Source organism: Hevea brasiliensis, unplaced genomic scaffold, assembly GCF_030052815.1.
Source record: "Hevea brasiliensis isolate MT/VB/25A 57/8 unplaced genomic scaffold, ASM3005281v1 Scaf303, whole genome shotgun sequence".
Taxonomy (NCBI): Eukaryota; Viridiplantae; Streptophyta; class Magnoliopsida; order Malpighiales; family Euphorbiaceae; genus Hevea; species Hevea brasiliensis.
The window spans coordinates 14,548-32,153 of NW_026614811.1; the positions used below are offsets into that span (position 1 = coordinate 14,548).

The following is a 17,606-nucleotide window of genomic DNA, read 5'->3' on the forward strand; positions in this document are numbered from 1 at the left end:
TCTGTCTATTAATTGTTAATTATAGCAAAAATGACTAAATATCCTTCACTCTATATTTTCCAATTGAAATGATTTAATCCCTAAAGTTTTATATTATAAACAAAATAATCCCTTAATTTAAACTTTATAAACAATATAATCCCTTTATTAAACTATTTTATTTATAACACAAAATTTTATGAATTAAATTATTTAAGTTCTAAATTATTTAAAGTTAAAAGCATTTTAATATTTTGATACAGGTAACAATAAATTTGATAGAAAATTAAACAGAATAACTATAGGTTTCACAACTAAGAGACCAAATTGCTTGGCTTTAAAAGTGTAGCTACTAAATTATAAGTTTTATCAAATTTCATAAATCAAATTATAATTTACCCTTATAAAAATAACTAAAAAGAAAACTTAAGTGAATATAGCATTTATTTTAATAGTTTACATTTGTTTATTTTTTATTTTATATAATTCAATTGAATCATATGAATTATGACCAATTCAATTTCAAAAACCGACATTTTATTTATTATAGACTTTTTCTCTTCAACATTTAGTCAATAGTTTGAATTATTTACATAATATAAACATTATAAAGAAGTCGTGACACCCACCCATTGACAGTATTCATTAGTTAAGGTCTTTCTAAATTACTAAAATCATCTCCTAAATATATAGCCCGACAATTTAGTAATATAGTAATGAGTGTATCCATCTCATTTGTTCAAATCTAGATTGTTATGTTATCTGGTGTTGCAGGCATTCTATGTACTCTTCTTCAATTTTCTATGCATTCTATATATGTAGTATAGCTATTAATATTACAACATTGGTAATTGAGATGTTCAGAATTTTGTGAGCTTGAGATATAAACACAACGACCCTGAGTAATAATATTTTTTTGGTAAACGACCCTGCGTAATATTAACAAATTATTAATATTAACATCAATGATTCGATATATTAATGCTTCTTACATTGAGCAATGATAACATCATTTTTGTGCCACTTGTGATGTTGTCAGCTCTTTTATATTTATGCACAAGGCTGTTCTCGGTTTCACACCGAACCAAGAACGTTACACTAAATACCAAAAGGTCTGTGTCTTCTCATATCTCTTCAAGTTAAAGCGTAAGTTTTTAGGCTTGAAAGTTGAAATATAAATATGAAACAAAATTCCTCAGTTTTTACTACAAAATAACGCATTTTTTAGCAGCTATCCATGTAATTAGAAGAAATTTTCTGGGAACTTAAATACAGCAGTGAATAGATGATGCTCCTAAAAGACAAATCCGATTGCTCATTTGGATAATGTTGCAGGGAAGAAATCTCAAACCTTATCATTTAATGCACCACTGTTATCACAGAAGTAGGTCTTAGCCTGATCTTGCTCACTTCCCCATGTGAGTTAATATTCTGCTGATCAGAGCTTCCTTTTTCCCAGAAACAGGAAGATTGTGCGCTGTCAAGTAGAGCTTCAACTCCGCCACTGTCAAGTCCTTCAACTGCCAAACATTAATCCATTGAAAGGGATTAATAACTCAGAATGCTACTAAGCTGAAACCACTAATTTCTAAATTACTAATTCTATTTGACCCCAAGTATGAAGTGTTGTTATATATGAATTCCTAATGTGCAATTCACCAAAACTTCCATCTTCATCCAGCTTTTAATGCCTGTATTGTGGACAGAGGTTTAAAATTTAGATATATGAATTTGATAATACATTCGTTTCATTTGATAGAATAGATTAATGTACATACGAGCAGGTGTGATTTCAAATCCATCACAGATTAAGTCTGGGGATTCATTCAAATAATTTAAACTACAATTATCTCCAAAACCTTATTTTGAAATTCTTTCATCCAGACATAAGCATTAAGAAATTTCATATGACAAAAATGAAGCCAAACAAAAGCCAAAGAAGAATAGAGAGGCCACATCATTGCTAATGAGAAACAAAATAGAAAAATTGCTAATCAACTACAAAAAGATAAAATTTTTAATGGTCCAAAAAAATAAAAAATTACTTAATTTCCTACTACTAGAATGACTATAGGAAGAAGAACAATTGCAAAGAGGTCCTTCCAAAGTGGCAAAGTCAAGAATTTTGGTTAGTAGAGGCAAAAAATCTCTTCTTTTGTATATAATATTTGAAAAAAAAAATATTTTTTTTCTTTTGTTTACAAATAATTACTCTAAAAAGTAAATAAATGCAATTTTCAATAAAATAAAATTGTAGAAAAATTTTAAGCAATTTCAATTTTATTAAACATTGTCTTGAGATGAAATATAGCAAATTCAATTTTATATATATGTGTGTGTGTGTGTGTGTGTGTGTGTGTGTAAAACAAAAAAAAAATCATTACAATCTCATGAAAAATTGACAAAAAAAAAGAAAGTAATATATTTATTTTATATATTATCTTTAATTATATATTAGGCACAAAAATTAACAATTACCAATGAATTGAAATATGTCAGTAATGTATTCATATTAAATACAAACTCTTTTTACTTCATCACATGTACACTATAAGTACATATTAAATGTAAGCCTATTAGAAATCTCATATATCAAATTTTATGTGGACTAGGGAAAAACTTAAAAATAAACTTCAGTGAGGGCATTGACTAAATTTCATTTGGGGCATCAAGTACAAAATATATATATTTATGAAAACAATTTTAGAAAATCTGAACAAACTTTGAATTTAAAATCTCACTATTTTGAATTTAAAATCTCGATGGGGGCACTTGCCCCCTCTCAAGGAGCTTGGCTCTGCCCCCTTGGATCACAACTAGTGCTCAGGCATGCATATAGAGAGGAACATAGACTGCATCGCTTATTAATTTGTGGACAACTAATTTAATGAAGGTGATTGGGAAAATTGCTAAAATTCCTCTTCAAAAGCTTTAAAAAAATCAAGAACCTCTCTAAAAACCAAAACTTCCTTTTAAAGACTCGACTCAAGTTTTCTCACAAACAAGTCAACTTCAAAGAGCTCATGCAAAACTATAAGGATTGAAACAACAAAACACACCTGTCCATTGTCAGCAAGGTCAGCCCAGTCATAATTTGCAGACTCATTGGCAGCATTTTCAGCAGCTGCTTTCCTTTTTTTGGAGGCCTCATTTGCTTTTCCATTGCCCACAGAGTTGCTTTCCTCATCATACTTGTCACCATAAACAGAAAGCTTAAACTCTTCTATTGCCTTAACAACTCCTAGCCTATGACCACACATGTGAAGAAATTAACCAACATATAAACAAACATTTTGAGAAAATCCACATAAGAAGGCACATGACAGACCAATGGTAGATAAACCAAAGGACCAAAGGATTGTAACTTGTACGCTAAAACTCTTACCTAGCCATGCCTTCCTCATCAGGAAGTGTTTCATCTATTGTGTCTGGTATCTCTTCTTCTTCTAGAGCAAGTGCCTGCAACATTGCGTAGTGTCTCTGAAGAGCTGTAAGAAATTATTTTGTTAAATACAGTGGGACAATGAGGCAAAAATCTGGGAATAATGCCATGCATGCTAACGAATAAATGCTGAGGAAGTTCAATAAAAACCTATAACACAATTAATAATTGCATATAACGGCAACTCTATATAAAAATTTTGAACAAAGCAATTGCACTAACTTAACATATGCAAACTTACTAACGCCCATATTGCTTAAAAATTGCTGATGTTAACATCAAATGGCATCCATTGCGTTTAAAATTCTACATGTTTGTAAGTATTACTGACAATAACTGTATATATTATTGTTCTCTCAGTGATAATTAAGGGCTATTGCCCAGTGAAACAGCCTGGCTACCATGCACAAACACAGCCAATTGAGTTGTTTGAAGGGCCAGTTCATGCTAGGGCCATGCTTAAGGAGATACACTAATCAATACTTATCCATTTTTTATGTTTTCTTTATTTAACTGGAGACACGTGATTTCCTTCATATATTCAATTCATTAAAAGAGAGCATTAAAGCTATTTTTGAACTCTACTGAAAAAAAAATTGCTTGAATTGATAAGCATGCGATTGATAAAAGGCTCTTAGAAAAAGGTTTATACAAAAAGTTTGACATTTACAAGTGCTTGCTGAGTAAAATGTGTAACATATGGCAACTTACCCGGGTTAGCAAATTGGCATACTGAAAAATCTTTCAAGTAAGTACGTTTAATTAAATCAGCAGCCTTTTTAATGTGGTCATCAGTTGCACGGGGTACTCTCACATTTGACTCTGAATGAAACTGCAAAAAGGCACACATGTAATTGTTAACATGATTACTATATAATATATTTCAAATTAACTCTATAATTGTTCTTACCTCTTCAATAAGTCTGACATCATCAGTATATGGAAGATATATCATGTACATTCCTGGTGGCTCAACCTGACCACCAGCATTAATAATCTCATCCTGTAAAAATTTCAAACAGATTAATGTGCTTCAACTTTATAGATTCCATGAAACCCAACACACATAATAGCAATTGAAGCCCACAGGACATTTCAATTCAAAATAATATGCATCCTGCAAAATCATGCAATTTGAACGGCATGGATTGAGCACATGTTTATTTCATAAATAAAACTCAAAAAAAAAGGCTAAAAGTGAAACATTGACGGACTGAGCATGTGTTCCTTTCATAACAAAATTTACATGTGTTGATGTTTCCTCATCAGCCATAGTTATTAAAGGCTCAGGGCGCTCTAAGGCACCAAGGGATCCTAGAGCCTTGGCGCACAACACAGGCACACACCTGAGCGAGGCGAGGCGCAAAAAAAAAAACATAAAAGTCAAATAAATATGGATATTTCATCAAACTTCAAATAACATAAAACTAAAAATAATAATAACTAATAAGCATTATAGTATTAATATATTAAAACTTGAATAGTCTTTTAATGTCTCAAAATTAAAGTCAAGCAATCATAGAATAACTACTCTTCAATCTTCATCAAGAGTAGCATTATAATCTTCTTCATCTTCTTCTATATCTTTATCCTCTTGATACTCATCTTCAAAATTAATATCTTCATCATCTTCCTCATCTGTAAGAACTAAAGGAGTATTATTTAGTTCTCAAGTCAATGGATGATGTTTTTCCTTTTTCTTTTACATAGATCTTGAATAGGTGCAGATGCAACATTTTTTTTTTGGAAAAAAATAATAAGAGAGTAGTAGTGTTGAAAATGGAAATATGGGAGGTTTGCGATCCTCAGTGTAGTGATTTGATGAGATTTTGGCGACTAGTTATCACCAACAATGCTCATTTCAAAACTTCCTAGCACGTCAATATCAAAATCTGGTAGATTGACAAATTTCGCATTGAATGGTAGTATTTTTTGCCAATATAAGTGCTCGCCAAAGGTGAAAATAAAAAAGATGCGCCTAGTGCCTAGAACAAGGCACACGCCTAAGCGCATAAGGTGAAGGTCTAATGAATATCGCCTGCATCTCTCCTACACAGGCGCTAGAGTTGGAGCCTAGTGAGGCTGGAGCCTGAGAGGTGCCTTTACTATGTCATCAGTGTCGCCTTTGGAAAGGAAGTGCAACCCTGTGAGTTACTTTGTGCTTTAGTACTTTGTGTCGGTGCCTTTGTTTGTGTATGTGTTTCTAAATCTGGTTCTGTTGTGTGGGAGTTATTGGCTTCAATAAGAATCACATCAAGGGGAAGTGTTGGAATCGATGAATTCCATGCTCCAACTTAAGAGGAAGTGTTATAGAAAGTCAATATTTATATTTTATATATTCCTATTTAGTTGGTATAATTTATATATTACTATTGAGTTGGTATATTTTATACATTCCTATTTAGTATAGAATTTATATTCCTAAATAGGTTGAATATATATTTCTAATTAAGTAGAGTAATTATAGGAGATTTGTAAATAAAAATATAATCTTCTATTTTACAGATGTGCAAATAATAAAGATGCAGTCCTTGTAGTTCTCTTCCCTCCCTTTCTTTCTTTCTTTCTTATTCTTCTAATTCTTAAATTCTCAAGATAAGTTACTTGCCAATGGGTCACAGTAGCCAGTAGGTATGGACTATGGACCAATGCCCAAACTATGGATACTAACCCAACTTCCTCGAATTTAGTCATTTTTTAACAACAATAAATTGATTGGGTTTTGTCAAAAGAAGAGAAATACAGAAGCAAGTAGAATGTTGCTAAGATTATCATTCAGTAGTAGCGTATGCAAATAATAAATAGATAATTGGTGGCATATTGATGCAAGCAACAAATCAGACCGTCACTAATTTATCTAGTCATATAATCATAAGCGTAATGCAACACCATATAAGCCTATTCACACAACAAAGCTAAATCTTACTTGCGCAACAAGGGCAACCAATCGGGGATGAAAGGAGCTGCCACAATATGCAACAGCAAAACTGCAAAACATTATATGAATAAACTAAACCGTAAGCAATTGTACTACTATCAAGCATATGGTAAAAGTCCACATCCAAACACAATTCAACATCAATCAAAAAAATATGTATAACCACAAGCATATTACTACTCCAAGTCAGCATGGCAATCTTGGGAGGAGGGAAAAACACTTTGTTACACTTTCAATCTTGAACTTTTAGAAATTAAACTTGAAACCTATGGACTAAATTTCCAGTTCCTTCAGAATAATTGCTAGGTTGCTCATATGTTTTGGCTCTTGCCCAGCTTGTTATTGCAATCTATCACCTTACTATTAGTAAATCTCCTTATGGTCAAGAAAAACCAAATCTATTCCACAAATGAGAAGAATGTTGTGTTTACTTTCAAGGGAAAATGTATTCAATAATAGAAAACGCAAGTACTAACAACAAATTGTTGAGCTGGTGCATTCATTGCCAAAGCTTTAAGCAACAATCACATTTGTACATGCAGCTATTGATGGACTTAATATAAATAACAACCTTTATGGTGGTTGCACTTGCACATAAATGTCCCTTCCACCCCAACCTCCAAACTCTACTCAACTCAACTCAACTCAACTAAGCCTTTATCCCAAAAATTTGGGGTCGGCTATATGGATTCGCTTTCTCCACTCTAAACGATTTTGGGTTAAATCCTCAGAAATTTGTAATACTTCTAGGTCATGTTGTACTACTCTCCTCCAAGTCAATTTAGGTTTACCCCTTTTTTTCTTTCTATCCTCTAACCTAATGTGCTCTACTTGTCTAACTGGAGCCTCCATATGTCTATGCTTCACATGACCAAACCACCTCAATCTCCCTTCTCTCAACTTATCCTCAATTGGTACCACTCCTACCTTTTCTCTAATACTCTCATTACGGACTTTATTTAGTCTAGTATGGCCACTCATCCACCTTAACATTCTCATCTTTGCAATTCTTATCTTAGACGCATACGACTCCTTCAATGTCCAACACTCACTACCATATAACATAGCCGGTCGTATGGCTGTACGATAAAATTTTCCTTTCAACTTATTGGAAATCTTGCGATCACATAAAACTCCCGTGACACGTCTCCACTTCAACCATCCGGCTTTAATCCTATGACTAACATCCTCCTCACATCCCCCATCTACTTGAAGGATTGAGCCGAGATATTTAAAGTGATTACTTTGGGACAGTACCACTCCATCCAAACTAACTCCTTCCCTATCACCAGTTTGGCCTTCACTGAACTTGCAATGCATGTATTCTGTCTTTGTTCTACTTAACTTAAAGCCCTTTGACTCTAGAGTACTTCTCCAAAACTCTAGCTTTCTATTGACTCCTTCTCGCGTCTCATCTATCAGAACAATATCATCCGCAAACATCATGCATCAAGGAATACTCTCTTGTATATGTTTCATCAATTCATCTAAAACTAATGTAAAAAGGTAAGGACTTATAGCTGATCCTTGGTGTAATCCAATTGAGATCAGAAAATCTCGTGTCTACCCCTTTCCTATTTTAATATCATAGGTTGCATTTATTTTATAGTATGGTATTTTATTTAATATTTCATAAATGCAATTAACTGCTTTCAGTAGAAAAATGAAATAGAAAGTTCATGTCCATGAATAGATGTGACAGCTTATTTTCACAACTTCACAACCCTCACAAGACTGAAGTATACAAAGATAATATAAAAACCATGCAAGAAAATGTCATCATAATCAAGTAGATGAAATAAATGAGGTCTTCTGAGTTAGATGCATACAAGCCCTCTTGTGTATTATCATTTTTATTTTCTAAATTCTAGTTTCGAAAAGATGAAAGTGAAGATAATTAACCAGTGCCTCAGCAAATGATATTAAAACTACAAAGTTGCAGTAATAAATATGAATTTTCTACAATCCCAACTATCTAGTGCTTCAACTGGGATTTCTCCAGTTACAAGTGGATGTTCCATCCATATTGAAGTAAGAGAGGGAAGGAATGAATTAACACTGATATCTATCATGTTAGAGGGGAAAATCATGGTTAGACCATAGAAAGATAAAATGAATGTTTTACACAAAAAAAGAAAAAAAAAATCATATCAAAGGCACACAATAATCAAGTTCAAGGAATAATACTATAGTAAAAGCATAAGAGACACCAACCGATTAAGCCGCAACATGGATCTATGCAAAGCAATGAAAATGCGAGTGCTACCAACCACTTCCTACAACCAAAATCAAAAGAATCAGATAAAGTATACAACAGTGTCTTTTCAAAATACATATACCAGCCAAGATTATAAGAATATCACATATAATCCTATGAAACACAAAATGTATTACTTGTTTGTGTTAGTTTATAAGCATTTTTCTACTAACCAGTAATGTGCATGTAGTAATATGCCCACAAACTAATATGTATGTATTATTCAAATTAGTTTGAGCACAATTAGTAACATACATTAATTGCCATTTTCAAACAAACTATAAAGCTAAAGTTACATCAGCTTCTAAAGTCTGCCTCACATATTCTAATGCAGTATTATACTTAAACAAATTAGAATTTTTTGTCCCACACCATCCACGTATAATAGTATAATGTGTTTATTTCTAATGGAATATCATCATATAGGATCCATTTACTTTTACACAAAAGCCATTTACGCAATCATCTGACGAGGTACCATGTAACTACCATTTCAATTACATTGGTCGCATTTTTAAGTTTTAAACTCCTTTTTTAATGATTGATTATGTTGGAATTTGGAGAACAAAGGGGAGTAATGTAATAAAAACAAGTATTAGTACCCAAAAAAAAAAAAAAAACACTTTATCTTGTCCTTTTCTTCAGCTGAAACCCTTCAGATAGATTATTTATTCCCCATCTAAGAGAAGTGGGATGCCTATTTGATCATTTTACATATAAAACAACAGCAGTTTTGTTAGTTTTAGGTCCATGTTTCAATTATAGACTAAACTTTAGGTAATGATTTTTAAACGCACTGTCAATTATACCCCATGCGACATGCTAAGTTGTCCAATATTTATCACACTGTCAATTTTCCATGTATTTAAAATCATAAACAAAGAGTATATGGTTATCAAAGCAAAATGAGAAATCAATTTGCATCTTCTTAATTTTCAAATATCCACAAACAAAATGAAACAAACCTTGAGAAAAAATCAATCAAAAGATTGACAAAACAATCAGCTCAAATATTTCAACTTTCAAGTTAAGATTGACAAAATCGAAAAGTAAGACTAAAATTAACAGAGGCACTAAGATTCTGGATTTTATAGGCTGGGCAACCTTTATTAATATCCTTTTTTTCCTCAGGTTGGTAATAAGATGCATAGAATATGTCAAAGCTTCAGTGCATAATTTGAGTTAAATAGAGTGCTAAAAGGTTATTAACAGAAAAAAGAATTAAAAATTCAAATTTTTTAATTATGATTATACAAAACAAAGGATGGGAAAAGGGTGGGAGAGAGAGATATATATACATAGAAGATGGCTCAAATTGTATTATGTTAAATGATGTCATGAGGGTCTAAGACTAAGATGTAAAGCAACAAACACTGCATAAGAATTCACAACAATATAGAACCACACCTAGCCATAAAAAAAAAAAAAAAAAAAGCAACCATAAAAGCAAAGATAAAACAACAACAAATTGATATCTGTACAAAGAGAAGAACCAAGAGAGGGAAAAGAAAGAACCTTGTCACTGGGAAAAACAAATGTTGAAGGCCTCAGGTTGTGATAATCTTTCAAGCAACTTAATGGCTTGAATCCAAGAAGACGAAGATGTCCAGTTGAAACTCTTTTTATCTCTGATAATTCCTCCACAGAGAAGATAATATTCTCACTAAAGAATAAAGATTCAATAATTAGGCTGAAAATCCCAGCAGACAACATGATTTCACAGCACTAGATGGTAACTTTATTCTGATTTTACATCCCTAATAACATGAGTAAAGAGAAGCACACGATCATCAATATATAAGCAAACAACTTGGGAAAAAAAAAAAAAGAAAATTAGAAAAGTTAACCCAAAGAACAAGAAACCAACATATAAGAAAAAAAAATCATGAAGCAAGGAAAGGAAAAGGAAAAGGCAGCAGGTTCATTTTAATAGACATGTCCACACGAACACACACACACACACACACACACACAGACAGAGAGAGAGGGGAGAGAAATTGTCAGCACACATCACAAGTAACATAATCAACAAAAGACAGACCAACTTACTTTTTATAAGATTGAGAGAGCTTTGTTGGTTCATGCATCAATGCACCCGTATCTGCACAAATGAAAGATCGTTCCGTCTACAAAAACAAACTAATTAAAATATAGTTCTTACCATGTCAATCTGAAATCTAAAACAATAAAATGACATGAATAAAATAAAATTCTAATTTAGAAAGTAGGGCAACCCATAATGTATGTCTAATAAAAAATTTTCCTTATTACAAGATTTTACAAAGAGTTGGCAACAAAAATGGCAATAAGTTCAAAATCAGAATTCTCTCTTTTCCTGGAGAACTAGAAATAAGTAAAATCATTTTGACAACCTTACAGTAAAAGTAGAAAGTATATAAAAATCGCAAAAACAAGAAACTTACAGAGGGAAATTAAGTACTATGTGAAAACCATAATACCATAAGACAAATCCAAACGATCAAGCATGTTGCATTGAACATTCAAACTTACTAATAAAAATAGATTATTACCAGTAAGTTTGGGCGTTTGATTGGCTCTAATTGAAATATAAGCACTAAACTGACTATGGGCTACAAGTTTAAGGTCCAATTTGGCCTCATGGCCAATTGAACACGCTAAAAGATGGACTTATTTATGCATTTAGCTAAAGTAGAAGGGCTTTTGGATACATTTTCGGCCTAAAAATTAAAAAAAAAAAATTTTAAAAGTAACAATCATATCTACCATCTATACCTCAGGCTGCATTTATATGCACAAAATTTCAAACTGCTACCCTTTTTTATAATCTATATATTTTGTTGGCACTTCATCATTAATGAATATTTCACTATATATGGGTGACACCAACAAAACTTTGAAGTGCCAAATACATAGAAGGATAAATTAGTTAAGTATCTATATAGGAGTTTATAAAGGTTTTTAAGCATGCATGCCTCCCTCCATTCTAACTTTAAATATATTATAGATAGATAAATGCATGTATGCAAAATAAAATGTCATTTGACAGTTTGGCATTACCTTTAGAGGACGATTGGTAACAGAATCAAGCCACATAATTGCCCCTAGGAGTCAAAAGCATGGATACAAATTGTTACCACTTACCAAGTATTAAAAGATAAAATGCAAAAGCATTCACAAGCAGATAGTATGAAAAATGAGAGCATGTGTACCTGGTGTAGTTGGACGTATCAAAGCATACGTATTCAATTCAATTGACAAACCATTTGCAATTAACAAAGTGATTCTTCTTACTATGCGCTTTGCGAACATTTGTTTTCTCAGTTGATCTTTCATATCTTCCAATCTGAAATTAGAATATAGAAACATATTTGAAAAGGAAGATATCATGAGCGTGCAAAACTTAAAGATTGAGATTCCAGATTCAATATTGACTGGTTTCAGTATTACGTCTGATATCGAATTCTTTATCACTTCACTAGATAATAAAAAAAAATATACATATCTCAGTCAAAGAAAAAAAAATCATATTATGTTTTGATAATCCTACCAAAATACAAATTATGACAGCCATCAACTCTTCTTGAAAAGTGAAACATTAAATGGATAAACAAGGAATCATGGAGGAGTGTTGAAGAACAGGCCTTCAGGATTGGGAATTTTAAGTATTCAGTTCTTCACAACAAGATCTTTAATGTGTTTATCACATTGACATGTCGCTAACCAGGGTCTAAGCAGTTGATGCAAAGTCATGTTGTACAAGATATGGGACTTGAGCAATTCTAAAAGCTAAAAAGTCAGAACATGATGAAATTTAGCAATGTCAGATTACATAATGTGATGGTCCTTGTGATTGGAATAAGAAAATTAAAATTAAATAAATATAAAAATAAACTGCATACTTTTGTCCTGCAGAGGGCATAAATTGAGCGGCATCATCATCTTCCAATCCAATCAATTGCTGAAAACACATAAAATTTTTTATCAAATGTCTCTCAACTTAAACGACCAAAGGAATTAAATGATGTACATATGAACCAACAATGAGATCAAATGATGTATTTAGATATGGGCATACAGCATAAAAGAGTGAAACATTGAACTCCTGATCAGGCCGACCTAAGGGGAGAAGTTCAATTGAAATCCCAAGATCTTGTGCATCCTGAAAAAGAGCACCAAACACATTATCTAATAATGAAATTTCTCCAGCAAAAATGTGCTCTTACAAAGACCATTGAAACATAAAGCAATGAAAAGTAACATTAAATAGCAGTTCCTACTTTAGCTCGCTGCAGTGTGGTTCTCGTCATATCTGCTTTTGCTGCACCCTTGATACTTCCAAAAGGGTCATCTTCATTTGTAAACAAAAGTATCGTTGTACGAGCAGTTCTTGAGGATCTGAGATAAGTTTATTACTTAACATAAGCAAACAGTGTGCACAGAGATATTTCAAAGAACAAAAAGAATATAGCACTCCAGTTAAGAAGAGAAATTCAAAAAGAAATAAAATGGTGAAATTTTTGGATTACCCTTTACGCAAAAGTGCTTGTGCCACCCAAAGAGCATTGTAAAGGGAATTCTCCCGAGACCCAGACAAAATGCCATACTGACAGCCAATGTCTTTCATGAAAGATTCTGCAGCAAAAGCAGTTGAAAACAAATAGACTTTCAAAACAAAGATCCATTCGTCAAAGAGGCAATTGATCAAACTTAAAATCCTTTTATTATGAATGAAACAATGAATTGTTTTTTCCTTAATAGAGGAGAGCAGGAGATAGTAAGAAATACATGAAAAATTGTCACTAAATTCTCAATATTTCTAATTTGTGAATGCATAAATCCCCAAGTTCTTTCTAATAAACTAACAGTTTCACTGACGAAAAGTAAAGTAAAATTAGAACCATTCAAACTCAAACAACATCCAAAACAAACTGTCAATTAATTGGACAAACAGAGCCCTCACAAGTTACATGAGTAATTCACAGAAACTAAAGCAGAGAGTAATGAGACATTCATTAAAATAAAATGAGAGGAAAAAAAACTGCAAGACAGCTACTGCTTTGTTGAGCTTTGATGTAATATAATAGTCCATTCAACCTCATATGCATAGTGGAAAATCAAATAATTGAAATTTGAAAAGAAAGCACCAAATGTCAAATTCCCTTGGAACAAGAATTTGCAGAAACTGAAACATTATACAATTCAATGAAGTTAAGCATTACCATCATTTTCAATCAATAACCTTCCTTTGAATGACAGAAGAAAATAATTAAACAAAAGATTAAAGGGACAATAATCTCATAAATCCTAGAGTTGTTTATAATCGCAGCATTTATATACAGGGATCAGAATCATAACATATGTGGGTATCCATACAAGGCTTCAAACCTCTAAATATTGTAGTTTTGCACATAAAGATACAGACATACAGACAGCGATAAGAGACGATTAAAGGGTTAGAGACGTGCAAAAGGACTGCAGTCAATAATTGAAATACTAATCTGCTTGCCCAGCAATTTTAACATACCAATTCTAGTATTAGCTCAATATAGACACAAACATCCTGGCATGATATTTTTCCCCTGGCGTAAAATTGTTATTGATTTATGTCCAAGATAACTTTCCAAAGTTCACCATTTATGGGATTATTGGCCCAAGATTAAACTTACAAAAATAAGTTCAACATTCCTCAAGGAGAAAAAAGAAAAGAAATTATAGTCCCTCCATCAAAAAGAAAAGAAAAGAAGAAATAAAAGAAGAAGAAAAAGAAGAAAGATAGAAAGGAAGAAACCCTTACCCTCTATGCAATCAAAATCCTTTATAAGCCTTGCAGTTGGCCTGTCTAGATACTCCCTTTCAACAACATTGTATACAAAAACACCATTTACGTCTTGCAAATTTCTCTTTTCCCTCTGCAACGATTCACAATAAAAGGATGAACTCAATCTGACAAGTGATAAGTCATAACATCTTAGCATCATAATTATTATAATATCCTAATATTGAACAATCCAAATCTGAATGTCGGAAGAAGAAAAGATTGCAAAGAGAAACATTCAGTGACAGAATTTTGATATAGAAAGTAAAGGTATGTAGAGATGAAACACTTAAAATAGCTCAATATATAACACCCTGCCAAAATGGAATTATTCAAGAAAACAAGATTTTCACCATATTCAACCATCAGACCAGCATCTTACAGTGTTGAAGAAGCAGATCGCAACTTCATCATATGATCTATTAATGATTTGAGTCTTCAGAGATTGTGCTATACAACTGACAGCAATGTGGAAATGAGTTTCATTCTTTTGATCTTCCTGTCAATATTGATAAACCAAGAAATGTCAAAAAAATTACATCCCAAAGACAAACGGTGACAGCTTTTTCTAATGTCTGAAATCTGAATATTCATGCATAGCACATGAAAAGCAACCAATTTGACCAAGAATCACTAAACTGGACTGATCTAGTAATTTTAACTTATCCCATGCTTTAGTAGCACTTTGAACCCATAAAGTTAGGGTTGAGGAAGGGGAAAAACTAATTTACCAAGCAAGACACATGGACATTCTCATTTCCATTCAATATAGGATCCCATTTCACAAGCTAGGGGTAATTTCATGAAGAACCCTACAACCGGCAGTAGCATAGAATATTTTGTCATCAAGAATTAAGGTAATAAAATGCCACAAAACTGCCTTCCTGTCGCACACCACACAATACACATCCACATCAAGGATCCATGAACTACAAGTATACTCAGTATTTATGCACAGAAATTAATTCAGATTCAAACTGAAACAAACTTTAACAGCAGCAGACTCTAATGAAAAATTTAGTTAACTAGTTATAGACTAGCAACACAAATTAAACCATCACCAAATCAACTATCGAATTAAACTATTACTAAAGTTACATTTGGTAAAGCATAATGCAATGCAATGTGATCAATTATAAAATAAACTCAAAATTACAATGTAATGTAATTTCATTATGTTGCTATTTTTTGTTGCAAAATAAAAATACAAGTAATGTAATGATAATTTTTATTTTAATATTTAATTTATTTATGGTGTTAATAATAAATTATTAGTAATGGCTGCAGTGATTGACAATCAAGTGATAATAATAACTAAGTGATGGTTGTGGTAGGTGATAGCAATGGTGGTGGCTAAGGGGCGGTGGTAATAGTGTTAGCTAAGTGGTTGTTAAATGGTGGTTCATGGTTGTGGTGACAGTGTGAGAGTGGTGGAGTTAGTGGTGGTACTAGTGGGGCAGCATTAAATATGCAATATAATAACATTACAACTGCCTCATAGCAAACATGACCTAAAAGCAATGAACCTACACACATAATTAAACAAGAAAAACAGAGAGAGAGAGAGTAAAACTATTATAAGCTTCCAAAATTAAAATTACTAGTAAAATTGAAGCAAACAAATAATTTTAAACAACAAGCATTAGTTTCTTCCCAATTTATTTTACTATGTCACACATAATTGGAGTAAGAAACCCAAAATTAATATATGCATAATTTTATTTTCTTCCAAAATAAAAAAGAATGCAGCAAAATTTGGAGAGAGGTGGAAACTAACGCCAGGGCAAGTGGTGCTAAACATTTTGGGAGAAGCATCGACGAGGTAGACGACGAATTCTTTGGAGGATTCTCTTTGCTGCAAAGTAAAAGTTAAGCAATTACAATTAATTTTGCTTGAAAATAGAGCATATATAGTTATATTTGTTGTTGTTGACAGAGGCATTTGAAGGAGACCTGATAGAACTCAGAATCGGAATCGTCTTCGTCATCTTTGAAGATGTCGTCAGGGTTCAACTCCATTCTCGAACAGGAATTAAGGAAAGACTTCTGCGTTTGCGCAGTGCACCCGCCTCATTTTTAAAGACCATCGAAATTCGAAAGTTTAGCATTTTTTTTTTTGGTTTTTGGGAAGTGTGCCGGGCAAGCTATGGAACGGTGAACCGGTGGTGGAGGAAAAGCCCATGACCCATTGAAAAAATGAACTTTTTCAAATAAAAAGTTTATAAATTTTTATGATGCAATTCATGTTTGTATTACATAATTTATAAGTTTTAAAAATAAATTAATTTATTTATTTTTAAAAAAATTTTAAATTTATAAATTTAAAAATAAAGTAAAGGATTGAATTTTTATTTTAATATTTATAAATCACATATTTATAAATTAATTTGATCAAATATTTTATTATATCATTTTATTTAATTTTTAAAATTTTATCAAAATTTTTATTTAATATATTTTTAATCATTTTAACATTAAATATGTTTATAAAATATTTTTTTATCAAATACATCAATTAATTATTAGTTACTTATAAATACTTTAATTAAATATATAATTATTTAAACTTTTAAATATTTTTAAGTTTAAATAATTCAACATATGAAAATTTTGGATTTTCAATTATTGTTTTCATTTCAATAAAATTATTTTCCTTCTTGATAATTAATTAAGGAATTAAATTTTAATTTAAGTGGACCATATCACCAATAAGATTTTATTTTTTTTAATTAACATCAATATACTAGCCATATCATTATAAATTAACTGGGTTAAAATTTTTTTAGTTTTTACTGATAAAAAAATGAAAAACCGTGTGTTAAGGTTGAGGCCAGAGTCTGTAAAATTATTTTACAGTTGAGGCCTTAAAATCTTTTTATCAATATTAAGTCAATTGTATTTCTATATTATTTTATTATTTATTTGTATTTAATTATTCTGCATAAGTCAATTCCAGTTATAATTAATATAAATTTTAATTATAATTAATCTGATTGTAATGTCTAGTGTACTGCTAACTTCTTATCGAAAAGAGGTTAATTAACGTGGCGCTAATTCAAACACCTTTATTTGGATCGGTAATTGTGTAGATGAAATTTTAAAAAATTAAAAAGGAAAACAATTAAATTTTCTTTCTATTATTTAGATATTTTACTAAAATAATAGAGAAATAAATTTCTCTTTTTATAGAATT

The 17,606-nt window shown here is 31.6% G+C and overlaps 1 protein-coding gene across 1 annotated transcript; it reads right to left on the bottom strand.

Moving 5' to 3' along the window:
- Positions 1-1,160: 1,160 nt before the first annotated feature.
- On the bottom strand, positions 1,161-16,530 carry LOC110671408 (ATP-dependent DNA helicase 2 subunit KU70). The gene is made up of 19 exons (XM_058142004.1): positions 16,367-16,530; positions 16,191-16,268; positions 14,796-14,912; positions 14,393-14,507; positions 13,125-13,230; positions 12,876-12,993; positions 12,674-12,757; positions 12,498-12,556; positions 11,808-11,941; positions 11,656-11,699; positions 10,666-10,742; positions 10,132-10,279; positions 8,574-8,635; positions 6,348-6,408; positions 4,332-4,424; positions 4,133-4,253; positions 3,365-3,467; positions 3,039-3,225; positions 1,161-1,499 (listed from the first exon to the last, which is right to left on the bottom strand). The coding sequence occupies exons 1-19, from the start codon at positions 16,430-16,432 to the stop codon at positions 1,386-1,388; spliced, it is 1,887 nt and encodes a 628-aa protein (XP_057997987.1). The 5' UTR covers positions 16,433-16,530; the 3' UTR covers positions 1,161-1,385.
- Between the last annotated feature and the right edge of the window lie 1,076 nt (positions 16,531-17,606).

Excerpts from the sequence above, each read along its gene's own strand:
- LOC110671408 (XM_058142004.1), bottom strand. The coding sequence starts at position 16,432 with ATGGAGTTGAACCCTGACGACATCTTCAAAGATGACGAAGACGATTCC. Across the intron at positions 13,231-14,392 it reads GGATTTTGATTGCATAGAGG|AATCTTTCATGAAAGACATT; the intron begins GTAAGGGTTTCT and ends CTTTTGCTGCAG. Across the intron at positions 4,254-4,331 it reads ATGTCAGACTTATTGAAGAG|TTTCATTCAGAGTCAAATGT; the intron begins GTAAGAACAATT and ends GCCTTTTTGCAG.